Source organism: Mixophyes fleayi, chromosome 5 (assembly GCF_038048845.1).
Source record: "Mixophyes fleayi isolate aMixFle1 chromosome 5, aMixFle1.hap1, whole genome shotgun sequence".
Taxonomy (NCBI): Eukaryota; Metazoa; Chordata; class Amphibia; order Anura; family Limnodynastidae; genus Mixophyes; species Mixophyes fleayi.
Window position 1 is genome coordinate 14406597 of NC_134406.1, and position 13909 is coordinate 14420505.

Here is a 13909-nt window from a genome sequence, read left to right on the forward strand (position 1 = left end):
CAGTTATTGCTAATTATTAAAATGACCCTGTCTTGTAGAACATTTAACCAAGAGAGCGTCTGGTATGCTAATCGCTCTACTGGGCAGAACTCTTCTCTGCTACCCTACTGCTTAATATCAGTGCGCTAAACCAGGGACGAGAGCTGATGAAGGGCAGCAGAGGGAGAGAAGAGACAGAGATCTCGCCAGTGAGTGATTATTATACTGGTCGGAATCCTTACAAGACGAAATTGATTACTTTTTTTTATGTTGATCTGTCTTCTAATTCAAATTCTTAGATTTTTTTTATCTAATGGACACTAAACTTTCATGGCTATCATCTTACATCTCAGACCACTCTTTTAGCATGTCTTCTAAATGCTGTATTTCCACTTAATTCCCATTATCCAGCCAGGAGTGTGCCGGATATCAGCTCTGGCTCCGTATCTGTTCTCAACGAACACTCACTTCTCCTCTATCTAACATCGCTGATTGCCTTTTAGCTCGTTGTCATAGTTTCAAATGTCTTAGGAAATTTGAATTACATATTGAGTGGAATCCAAGAATGTCTCTTCCCCGACTTCTAAAACTTCTTCATATCGACACTGATTTGTGAGTTGTTCCATAAATTGTTAAAAGTCTTTTATTTTTTTGCTATCGATGAGTCACATATTAGCAAATTAATGGATAAATATAAAATATAAATCTAATTTGAATATGATAGCAAATGCCACGCCCACTTTGAATGAGCACGTTTTTAAACGGACTGTAATACCAGATATACATTGTTTTAATTCCCTGTTACAGTGAAATTTGTTAAAGAACACGTTACCATGCATGTTATGGGTTTAAGTTATGTTTTCGCTGCTACCGTTAGGCGATCCAACGCAGTCGCTTAGAGCGCCAGCATTTTGGGCTCACAAAAAAACATTGATTGGATGGCCTCATGTCACTTATTTAGTGTTTTTCTGTTTCCCAGTGGGGCACTGAGCGTTGGCTGCAGTGGGGATTTAAATTAAACATGCAGCTTTCCTTATTGGCTGACGAGTGAAAGGCTGAGAGCATGGCCCTGGGCTCCCAATGTTGTCACTATGGTGGAGGATCTGGTACAGGCACTGAGACAGACATCCCCCTCCTGTGCCTTCCACCTTCCCGCTTGACCACACAAGATTAGATATATTGTAAAAAGTGACAAGGAAAGGCGCTAATGTTATAAAAAAAAAAAGCTGCCCAAGGTATATAAAGGAAAGACCACCAATCTCCAAAAATAAAGTATTGGAATAATAAAGGAATATACCTTTAAGCACTAATGGTTCTCAAACACATGTAGGAATTCTCATAAAAGATGGAAATAATCCTCAATGAGACTGAATCAGATATTAAAACAAAACATACATAGGGTAGTACAGTAGGAACAATAGAGCAATTTGTGAATGTCCCACAAAAGTGAGTCCGTCTTCCAAATGCATCCAATCGTGATTTCACTCTTCTCCAATGAATCAACCATGTGGGAGAAATTCCCTTAAAAAAATACGCTTACAAAATATCACTGGATATCGGGTACATCAGATCATGAATGAAAATTATTTCCTTCTGTATTTCCACCTTCACGACCCTCCAATATTCCCCATATGTAGATAAAAGAAGAGGAGAACATAACATAATACCATTTATTGCCACAATAAAAAGACACACATAGTGTCCAGAAAACCATAAAAACAAGAGCAATGGCGTTACTATGCGCATACCAGAAAATATATTTAAACAGTGCACATAACGGGGGAACAGAGATGTTACCCAAATAAAGAGTCCTCCCGCTGATCGATGAGTCCAGAGAAATGGTTCAAGTCCACTCTGTTCAAATTCACTCTGCTGTGAGCAACACAAGATTAGAAGCAGTGGGAGAGGGGGACAGTGTGCCTGAGGGAGGGGGAAATATAAGGTGGGTGTCCTATGGGAGGGGCTTCTAGTGGAAGGCAGACCTTCCAGCTGCCCTGCTAACATGCACAAATGCCAAAGCAGCTTTATGAAAACTTATGGAAAAGATAAAGAGCATGTTGCCCATAGCAACCATTCAGATTCTAACTGTAATATTTCTAGTGTAGTTTAAAAAATAAAAAGTTACATCTGATTGGTTGACATTAAGGGGAATCTCCCAGACTCCTGGAAGAGCATGCTTCCCTTCAAGATCCGAGACACTTCCCTACTCAAGTAGGCGGAGGTGGGCTTGATACCACAATGCTGCGTATCGTTGCATTGATATCATTGCAGTGACAAGCCCCCATGCTCGATCTCCCAGAGGGGAGACTTTCAATGTTGGCAAGTATGTAAGTTATACACAAAGATGTCATACATTTATATCCAATTCTGTTATAATAAAAGTAGTCAAATATGTATTGAAAATATTAAATTTATCAGTCAACACCAACACTCTTTGCAGTACATTTCACCTCCCTACTGCTTTTTCTGTAGAAAAGCCTTTCCAGTGCTATTGACTTAATACAATTACTTTGTACTCCTTAATACTTGAGCCTGGTGGTGATGTTAATGTTTATGGTCTTTATGGTGTAAAGAGGATATATCATTCTAGTAACACTTATATTGATTTACAGCTAGAATATACCGCAAGACTTGATTTTTTGTGGCGGGTTCAGGCCAAAGAGGAAATCAACGAAATGACGGAACTGAGGGAACACAATGAAAACATGCTCAGAAACATCCTGCCGAGTCACGTGGCTCGCCATTTTCTGGAGAAGGACCGAGATAATGAGGTACATATTTGGATTGATCTGTATATATATATATATATATATATATATATATATATATATATATATACATATATACAAGTTAACCCGTGCATGATACTCATGCATTCTAGTCAAATCAAGCTACTTAAGGTCTTAAAAAGGTTCTTGTCATGCATTTGGGCCTAGCCCAGGCCTCCTCAGGGGAAGAGCGTTACTTCCCGACGCAAGCGGCCTTTTTAATGTGTGTTCATGAGGTAAAATTACCTCACGAAAATGAGTTTGACCCCTTAACTCGTAAATTTAGCCTTTACTACCCCTCCCACGGCGGGAAGGGGGGATGATGGAAGTTAACTGACTTGACTATTCTAATTTTTTGGTCAAATAATGTCAGTATACCAAATTTCAGGTCAATTGGATGAGCCCTTTCTGAGAAAATAGTTTTTTCCACACACACACACACACACACACTAACGCACGCCTCTACACATGTGTGTTCATGAGGTAAAATTACCTTACGAAAATGAGTTTGAGCCCTACCAAATTTCAGCCCTTTTTGAATTTTTTTTCCCACACACACTAAGAATTTAGTAGGTCAGTGTATAACTCCGCCCAGCAGGTGGCGCTGCAATTTGGTTTTTTTTCCACACACCCACAGACGCTACTAAGCATTTATATATTAGATATATAAGGGTTAGCGTTGGCCTTCTGTCCACTTCGTAGTCTTAGGAATCACCCCTGTAAGTTTAATCTGTGCCTACATTTGTGGGTTTTCATTACAGTCCAACCTATTTCCATTTTAGGACCATCAATTTCATTCATTTAAAGGTTTACGTTTTCCTCCTAAAATACTTAGTTTAGTCTAATTTATGTCTTAAATAAAATATGACAGCGAGTTAACGTTTGGACTGTTTGAAGGTTTATTTACATGTGTAGAAATGCTCTTTCACTTGCATTTTATTGCAACTACAAGGTGCAAAATATATCCTAATATAAGTGTAGGGATGAGAACCGATCTCCAGCATCTCAAAGGTACCAGCAATGCAGGGAATGCCCGGTGAATGCACCCGCTCCACTCCGTATTGCGGTTGTTCGAAGCTAAGTAAACAATATCACAGAACAGCAGTTTGGAAATAACCCTATGGGCTAGATTTACTAAGCTGCGGGTTTGAAAAAGTGGGGATGTTGCCTATAGCAACCAACCAGATTCTAGCTTTCATTTATTTAGTACCTTCTACAAATTGACAGCTAGAATCTGATTGGTTGCTATAGGCAACATCCCCACTTTGTCAAACCCGCAGCTTAGTAAATCTAGCCCTATGTGTCTAGTTGTATAAAGAAATGTTTTGGAATAGATTGATTCATCCTAGAGGATCTCCACCTGTTATAAAACTGCAGGTTCCCCCTACATGGTCCAGCGGGGCCTGGCACATATTAGGATTTTGTTTATTTATTTTATTTATGTTATAGCGGCACTTTTAGATCAAAACTTCCAATTCTATAATGAGCCCTACAAAATACATGTTTAATAGCCAGGCCTATTCCTTTATCATTACAGACATTGTAAATTGATACAATATAGTTGATCTCACACAATATAATCTTTATTCAGTATGGTGCTTGGTGCCACTTTGATCAAACTTCTCTTCAATAGAGCGCACAAAATATACAGTAACGATAAGACGACGACTTGTCACATTTTTTTAAATCTTTTTTTTAGCTATGTAAAGCTGAAGTCTTTTATAAAACCCTCAGTCTTGGTAGTACTCTCCTTTTCTCTCCAGCAGTTTCTCTGTAAACCACCTTACAATAAATGTTCCTTCCAAATAATCACGCGGTTTATTAAAAAGTGTCTTACCTCCTCTATAGCCACAAGACCTTAACAAACAAGAAAACAGCCATAGTCGAAATAACAAAACACATTCACCATTTACAGGCTCCCTTCACTTTTTGACTTTCCAAATACCCTCAGCACTATCTATACCCCCTCCTTACTTCCTTTTCTGCAAAATAACACAGGTAAATCTTCCCTAAAACCATTTTAACTGTGCTATCTACGACATTCTGCTAGTAAACACTGCGGGTTGCATTATCTCCTGAGAGGCTTGTACTGGGTATGACCATAGCAGTCCATTAACATTAGAGAGATGGCATTTGCAGGTGTTAAATGAGAGCTTAATCTTGCATTTAATCAAAGGCCAGACAATAATTTTTGCATAAGGCCATTTCTAGATACCAATATATGATCAGGTAATGTGTTTATTGAAGTGAATACCAGATATTTATCAAGATAAAAAGCCACTTAATTAACATACCTGCATTATTATTACTAGAATTGCAGACTACTCTGGTTTTATTATATATATTAAAAATAAGTGAAACAAAATGTAAATGTTTTAGATGCTCTGTCTAATTTTCCTGTGCAATCGGCTGTTCTGTGCTGTTTACATTCGTAGGGGGCAGTGAGTTAGATCAGACCCTGCACTCTTCTATGTAATCATTTATCCTGCAGATGCATGATGCTTTCTGGGCTCTGCAGCTGGTGGAATAGTGTTAAGCGAGGATTAATTTAAAAAAAAAAATCATTTACATTACAGGGGCAAACATTTTATAGGGAGTTTCCCCTTTTCTTTATAGTATTTGTATTGTGCAACTTGAAATATGGTTTTTGTAGCCTCCAAAAGGCCCGATTTAGAGCAAGGACCAATCAAATCAGAGGTGCAAATTTGCTCTTGGACAAATCGTTTTGTGCAGTGCGCAAATGCATTCATTTATATTTATTTTTTTGTTTTCTTCTTGCATGCAGGGAAATACTGGCTACTTTTGCATGTAGAGCACAAGTACTGGGCAGCTTTATGTTTACATGGCAATTTAGAGTTGAGCAAAGCCACAACCCCATCCAACTCTAATCTGTCCGCACATACTAAATTCCCCCATCCCCACCCCTCCAATGCAACTTGGTTTGCCCCAATTTGTTCCTTTTTTCTGCTTTGCTCCTAACGCTAAATGCGACCCAATGTTTGTAGGTGACAGTTACTTTAAATTATCCCGGCCCTGCAGTTCATGACCTGGAAAAGATGTTCTATTAAACATCCCTAGAAAGGGGTCAGTATCGTAGCTCCTACTGTAAAGTATTTTTGTTTGTAGAAAATGTATTTATTTTTTTACAAGAAATGTTTGCAGAGCATATGTGTAAGTATTATTACAATTATTTACATTTTTACTAAGTTAATTAAGAAAAAATGTTTGAATGATTACATTACAATACATTCATTTTAAACAAATGATGTGTTTAACCGTGGATGGATAACATGATTGTACTATGTTTTGCTTTCTTGCAGGAGCTGTATTCTCAGTCCTACGACGCTGTGGGCGTCATGTTTGCTTCCATTCCTGGATTTGCTGATTTTTATTCCCAAACTGAAATGAATAACCAGGGCGTTGAATGCCTACGCCTGCTCAATGAAATAATTGCTGACTTTGATGAGGTAAATATCACTTGTTGATAGGACAGATGAAAGGTCTAGAATATAATATATCTGTCCTTCAAAACATCATTCTCTTATCACCCAGCCGCTGACTTGGCAGTGAACAGCCATCATTTGCTGTTCACTGCACTCAATGCAGTCAATTATTAAGGGTAACACATAATTCTGTTTTCTGTATCTGAACTTGGTATGAAATATGTCACTTACAGTAAGTGTTTTTTTCTTTATTGTTCGATTTTTTAGGGGAAAATAAATTTTTACACACATATATATATATATATATATATATATATATGTCAAAAATTATATATATATATATATATTTATATACATATACATATACATATATATATATATATATATATATATATATATACACACATATATTGTGACAAAGAGGGTTGTTTTTCAGCAGAAGGACTGTGTCTAGCCAGGGTTAGGGTCGCCTGGTGTCATCCTGATGAAAGTATATATATACATATTAATTAGAAGTCACAGAGTAGTTCTGTGACCATATAAAAGCAAGAGGCTGTAGGCCAAATTTTTTTTACACAGGTCAAATCTGCGGTGAATTATGATATCCATAATAATTTACATTGGGGTGCATCATTCACTATATCAGTGTCCTTGTTCTGTTCTTATATATAATTTGTTATGCCAACTGTCCAGTGATGCAGAGTTTTCTGGCACCTTTTAACCCCCCCCCCCAAAAAAAAAACAAGGATGATTATGATGAAGGTCGGATATTGAATTATGAATCACATAGTACCTGTATGTGATATGTGACATATGGGGGTAAATGTATCAAGCTGAGAGTTTTCCGGCGGGTTTGAAAAACCAATCAAATTCTAGCTATCATTTATTTAGTACATTCTTCAAAATGACAGCTAGAATCTGATTGGTTGCTATAGGCAACATCTCCACTTTTCAAACCCGCTGGAAAAGTCTCAGCTTAATACATTTACCCCATGGAGTTTGTTTGTTTTGTAAACACGTGCTAAATAGATAAGCAACTAGTTATCACATTGTACACGTTTTGCGTTATGTTTCAGATTCCATCTAGAGATACTGTGTGTTTAGATGCATGTAGAGATGTTTAGCTTTGTTTTTAGACTGATATAAACATCCACTAGCAGGGTAATGGTGTTATTATTGCTCTTTATAATTGTTCAGATCCAGATCCTGTGTTCTAAACAAGAAGCGGGGCTAAGGAATATACTTGAACAGCAAATATTCTTGTGCCTCCTTTTAAAGGAAAGGTGGGAGTGTAATCTGTCCATCATGTTAGGGCTGTGGGAGGAGTGTAAACTATTTAAACCTGTCTGTTTCATTGCTCAGTTGTGACCGATGACAGATAGTGGCCGGTGGCTAGGGAGTTTATCTCTGTCTGTCTAGCATTAGGGTCACAAGAAAGAGTGCGGAACTATACTGTCAATTTACTTTATATGTATGGGCCAACTGGCCACATGATTACTGGTTCCAGTGGGGCGGATTTTGATTACTATCATCATCATCATCAACATTTATCTAGTGCCAGCAGATTCCGTAGTGCTTTACAATTGGAAGCAAACATTAATAAAACAATAGTGGGTAATACATTCATACCTAGATTTAAGAAGACCGTGCTTGCAAGCTTACAATCTATGGGACAATGGTTTGATACACAAGGGTAAGTGCTACATCATTTTGAATATTTTTCAAGCTAAGGTTACAAAGTATTTAGTGAGCTGTATGCTCAGTAACACAAATATGTTGGTCAGATGGTTGTTGTCTTGTGTTAGCTGTGTAGAGGGTGGTAATAACCTAGGTAGATTAAGAGGGTGGTAGAGGAATATTATAAGCTTGTCTGAATAGGTGAGTTTTCAGAGAAGACTTGAGGAAAGTCTTGTGGTGCAAGGAAGTGAATTCTATAAAGTAGGGGAAGCCTGAAAAAAGTCTAGTAACCAAGAACAGGAGGAAGTGATGAGAGTGTAAGAGAGACGCAGATCTTGTGCAGAACGGAGGTTTCGAGTTGGGAGATATTTTAAGACAAGTGAGGAGATGTATGTTTGTGCACTTTTGTTGAAGGCCTTGTATGTTAGTAGAAGAAGTTTATATTGGATTCTTTGAAAAACAGACATCCAATGTAGAGACTGACAGAATGACTTAGCAGATGTAAAACGATTTGCAAGGAAAATCAATCTAGCCGCTGTGAGATTATAGGGGCTCGAGTCTGATTTTGGGAAGACCAGTAAGGAGGGAATTACAATAGTCGATGAGGGAGAAGATGATTGCATGAATTAAAGTTTTAGGTAGGATGAGAACTAGGATTGGAATCAGGCTAATTTCCTGCTGAGCTTTACTCTCCTCTTGAACGAGTATTTACTCAGTATGGGACCTTGTTTCACAGTCATTTCAGAATTATTGCTAAACAGCAAAGACACCCCACTTCCTTCCCCACATTCATCATTCTCATGTGCAGACAACATTTCCCACAATTGGTTATCTGGACAAGCACTTAGCGAGCCTTTGGTAGACGCCACAAGTGGATGGAAAGAGCGGTATCGCCAGACGGGACTTAATTGCTGATCAACACATCAATTACAAATCAATAAACCAGAGGACCACACTTAACATTTTTTTTATTTGTGTAACATTGATTAGAGCACACTAGGTTATAAATACAAGCACAGAACACACACAGAAAAGTATTTGATATTGATTATATTGATGTTGCTTAAAAATAGAACAGCAGAATTGCACCTAGCTAGCAGATTGCTAATCCTAATGACTTTTATATTTTAGTTATTAGATGAAGAGAGATTCCAGGATATAGAAAAGATAAAAACCATCGGAAGTACGTACATGGCAGTTTCTGGATTATCCCCGGAGAAACAGGTAATTGTTAAATGTAACGAAATGTTTTGTGCTGTCATTTCCAATTTTTACAGTGTTACAAGAATAGCAAGTAGGTTTGCTAAAATAAATATATTTACCAGCTATCAGTATAACATAAAGCAAAATGTTTTAAACTGTCAGTAAATAGAGGTCAGTGAAAACCGTATGATAGACAAAAGTATACTATGCTACACCATACATGCCAACTCTCCCGGGATTCCGGGAGACTCCCGAATTCCGGGTCGGTGTCCCGGAATCCCAGGAGAGCTGGCAATTCTCCCGCATCTTCCGACATGGAGGGGTGCATGGGCGGAAGGGGAGCGGCACGTCGCGATTCACGTCATTTTGGCCCCGCCCCCAGAGACGTAATGCCTGCTTTGGGTATTTGTACCACTGCAAAAAGGCCCCAAACAAGCATACATCACTGGAGGCGGGGCCAAAATAATGCGAATGGTGAAGCCCTGCCCCCTTCCGCCCTCCCTTCACACCCCTCTTCATTGATCTCCCGGAGGGAGCCTGTCAAAAGTAGGTAAGTATGTGCTACACCAATGATTTTTAGACTCCATAACTACAATACCTGATTCCCTTTTGTCTCATTAAAATGGTACCACTTTTTGCTTTCATGGAAAGTTTCCTTGTAATATAATATACTAATGAATATATGCCACGGCTATTTTCTTTTCATGCAATGCTCTGTGGAAGTTTGGGGCTTCCAATTGCATACCATTACAACAACAGTCTAAATTTTCCCTGGTAACAAGGGTACCGTCTCACAATCTATGGGTACAACCAAGTCAGGCATTAGGACATCGCCTGGGTGTAGCCTACGTTATCTGCATTTTCCATTTGGGCATGCTATTGCTAAGCTGCTCAAACCACCAATCTACTTGAAATGCCACCTGGATCATTGAGATGATGGCCCATGTATATGATGGTTTAGTTAATAGGTACAGTGCAGGTCACTTTATGACCACTAAACCACTAAACAACCGATTCTCTTATTATAATATTCTCCTTTCATGTTATTTCCTATACAAAGTGCTTATATTTGGGTGTAATGATGTCATTCACTCACAAAGAGTTATCGCTGCACTGACGTAAGCGTTCTGCACTTAAGAAATAAGTCCTTAATGTGCTGAAAATTAATTCTTCTTGTTCAAAATTTCTGAACCCTTTGTCCTGTAATATTTTGTATAATGTGACCTCACGCTGATAAACTCCCCACGTGACGTAAGACATTATACTGTACAGTGCGGAGAATTGCAGGCTTTATGTTATTTGTAATATAGCATAAAAGAAAAGCATTGCAGCTTCTAAATTAATCACCCTATCTGCATAAGCTGCAGCGTACAGGGATTTAATGAGACCTAAGATGACTAATAACTTTAAATGTTTTGCTTTGTGGAAGGAAATTTAGAAAGCAATAAAGAGAAATATGGAACCAAATGGCAGGATTTAACAACAAAGCCAATGTTTGTACCCTGATATATATGTAATGGGTTTTGTGTTGTGTGTTACTTTAGCAATGTGAAGATAAATGGGGACATTTGTGCGCTGTGGCGGATTTCTCCATCGCGCTGAATGAAAGCATCCAAGAGATCAACAAGCATTCGTTCAACAACTTTGAGCTGCGTATTGGTAAGCATTCTCTGATGCATTAATGTTTCATTCACTTAAGCTGGGTACACACTACAGAATTTTCCACCAACTTTTTATGCTGAGCGATTTTACATGCGATCGATGTTCCGATCGCTCGGTCCATGGACTGCATACACACTAGCCTTGTTTAGGACGATAAAGGGAAGAGCGGATGTCCCTTTAGCGACTTTTTACAGCCATGTTGTCGTGAGCAATGACTGTAATTTCGTACTCACTGTTGTGGATCGGTCGGAAGTTTATACACACTACACAGCGGGAACGAGATTGGAACGAAAATATTAAACGGTACGACCAACCAAATAAGGCGACAATCGTCCATTTGGGCAGACTTTCGACCATCGTGTCACTGCACACACTGACCCAACTTTTGAACGAGCGGTCGTATGTCGGCTGATTGAGCCGATTATTGGACAAAAACCGTGTAGTGTGTACCCAGCTTTAGAAAACAGATGTTTGCATGGAAATTTACAGCATCTAAACCTAAAGACATTGATGCTACTGAGTGATGTGGAAGTACAAACAATCTAAAAGTGAATTATAACTCAACCCAATTATTAGAACCTGCTGACACTGTAACAGAGACTTCTCAGAGTCTGTAAATAAATTTGAGACAATGGAGGGCTTTCGACTCAGCTGATTGGATGGCTGCTGCGGCTTGTCCAATGGGCTGCTTTGGCATCCTTTCAGTACCCTGCGTTTAAAAAACTCTACTGGCTGTCAGCCTAGGACAAATGTCTGTTGATGTGCTGAGAAACGGGTGAGCCCCACGTGAATTATTTAGACCCGAAGCATAAGTCACCTATGGTTCTAATTGGGGGAACAATGCAGAAATTATACTTTTGCCCTTAGCCAACAGTCTTGGGTCTATTTTACATGTAACTTGATTTTCAGTTGAATAATTTTAATATTGTTGTTTTTCTGGAATTATTATCCAAGATGACATTTGGAAATTACAGACTTATGAGTGTTCTTGGCTTGCAGTAATGGGGGGGTATGCAAATCAAGTGATTTTTATTACAGAATTTCAGACAATGGTAGGTGGTTAAATGAAGTGATTATGACAGATTACTCATACTAGCAAATATAGTTCAAGGAATGGAAACAGGAATGAATTTAAATGTATCCAGACAATCATTTATGGCAAGATTTATCTGACATGTAATCCATTCGGAAATAACTTAATAACAATGAAGAGGTCACTGAGTCATTAGCACACAGAACAGTCTGGGTTTTGATACATCCAGGTTTTCACTCCTCAGACCACTGGAATGACATAAACCACACCCACACTTTTAAGTCCAGGAACTTATCCTATCCTAACCTTCTAACGGAACCCTAAGGCAAGTACAGGCCTGGTGGGAATTTTTACATTTCTCAATGGTTACATGCCTTCACTACTATAGATACACTGCCGCAGGAGGTCTATAACAGGCCACCTGCAAATAGCTTCAAACTAACCCCCCATATAACAATGTAGAAAAATAGACTTAGACATCAAAAAATAATTGATTGGCCCATCTAGTTTTCTTATTTCTTTTTTTATCCCTATTATTATTTTTTTATTATTCGTATTGTTGTAATTTTCTTTTCTCTGTTTTTGTGGGCAAAACAGTAGCAGAAGGGTTACTTACAAGTCCTGACAAAAGCCTTCTGCTTGTTTCATTCATTTTTCAACTTTTAAAGCAGCAATCACATAAAAGAATGTCAGTCACATGATGTAGTGAGCAGAGAGGCTTAGGACTGCCCCTCAGCTCTGTCTGCACTGTGACTCCTCCCTTTACCATCACATGACATGCTGAGAGCTGTGAGCCTGTGTCTGGCAGCAATGTCTCTGTCTATGTCTAGAAGCCATTTTTGTTTGCAAACTAGAAAGCTTTTGAAAATCAAATAATGATCTGTAAGACAATAGCTCTCAGATGCATGCTTAAAAAGTACTTAACTTGCAATTTAAAGGAAATAGTTAAACTTCTATGTGGGATTGTGCTTTAAATTCTTAACGCCTAACCTTTGGAACTTGAAAGTTGGGATACCCCCTCTACATGTACATTCCCTTTTCCATGATAAACGGGGGCTATAGTGGAATATGCCTTTTAGGTGTTACATGATATCTTATTTTTATTTCACTACCCCTCCTTTTGTATTTGTTTCTTTTTTTGATAGCGAAATGTTTTATTCTTTTCGTTCTAGGCATAAGTCATGGATCAGTTGTTGCTGGAGTTATCGGAGCAAAAAAGCCTCAATATGACATTTGGGGGAAGACCGTTAACCTGGCCAGTAGAATGGATAGTACAGGTGTAAGCGGCAGGATACAAGTGCCTGAAGAAACATATCACGTGCTGAAGGATCGCGGCTTTGCGTTTGAGTATCGAGGAGAGATTTACGTGAAGGGCATTAGCGAGCAGGAAGGAAAGATCAAAACATATTTTCTTCTAGGAAGAGTACAACCAAATCCATTAATATCACAGCCAAAAATAATAACTGGACAATATTCATTAGCAGCTGTTGTACTGGGACTTGTACAGTCTCTGAACCGACAGAAACAGAAGCAAATCCTTAACGAAAATAACAATTCCGCCATCATGAAGGGACATTACAACCGGCGGACCTTGCTCGCGTCCAGCGGGTCGGAAGTCGTCACGCAAACAGAGGGAGCGGATAAACCCGAATTGCCATAAAATACACCATTTTTTTTTTCTTTCAATTCATTTTTTTGTATTTCTTTTATATATAAATACACAAATAAAAACTTATAATTTTTTTATTACCGCTGCTCGTAATTTATTACCACACTGTCTGGGGACTTATTTTGTCATTCTTAAGGTAAGTCAGCATTTATTAGGTGTCCATCAATTTTGTGTATTTCTGTTTGTGGTAGTCACTGTCGGTGTTATCAGCACAGTGACTACCACCGTTCTAGTGCAGGTCCACATTATCAGTAGGAGAAAGGATAGTTTAAAATGCAAACCTCTTAAGTAACATTTTTAAGATAATAACCATGATCGTTCAGTGTTAACCTAACATTCCACAGCAGCATACTAAAGGGTAAAGCATCCCCACTTTATTACTGGAAGCTAAAGGTCCTCCCACATACTTATGACAGTGTCCTGATGGGATTCCGTACAGGTCAAAAAGCTGAGACTGATTTGCTGTGATATTACT

The 13909-nt window shown here is 38.5% G+C and overlaps 1 protein-coding gene across 2 annotated transcripts in view; it reads left to right on the top strand.

Annotated features, from left to right (window-relative positions):
- ADCY8 (adenylate cyclase 8) overlaps window positions 1-13514 on the top strand; it is a 204927-nt gene extending 191413 nt beyond the window's left edge. For both annotated transcript variants that reach the window (XM_075211702.1, XM_075211704.1), the window contains 5 exons: window positions 2592-2750; window positions 6068-6214; window positions 8999-9091; window positions 10615-10729; window positions 12938-13514. In XM_075211702.1, coding sequence (XP_075067803.1) covers window positions 2592-2750; window positions 6068-6214; window positions 8999-9091; window positions 10615-10729; window positions 12938-13425 — 1002 coding nt within the window. In that variant the 3' untranslated portion in view covers window positions 13426-13514. The remainder of the gene's footprint in view (window positions 1-2591; window positions 2751-6067; window positions 6215-8998; window positions 9092-10614; window positions 10730-12937) is intronic.
- Window positions 13515-13909: the final 395 nt, after the last annotated feature.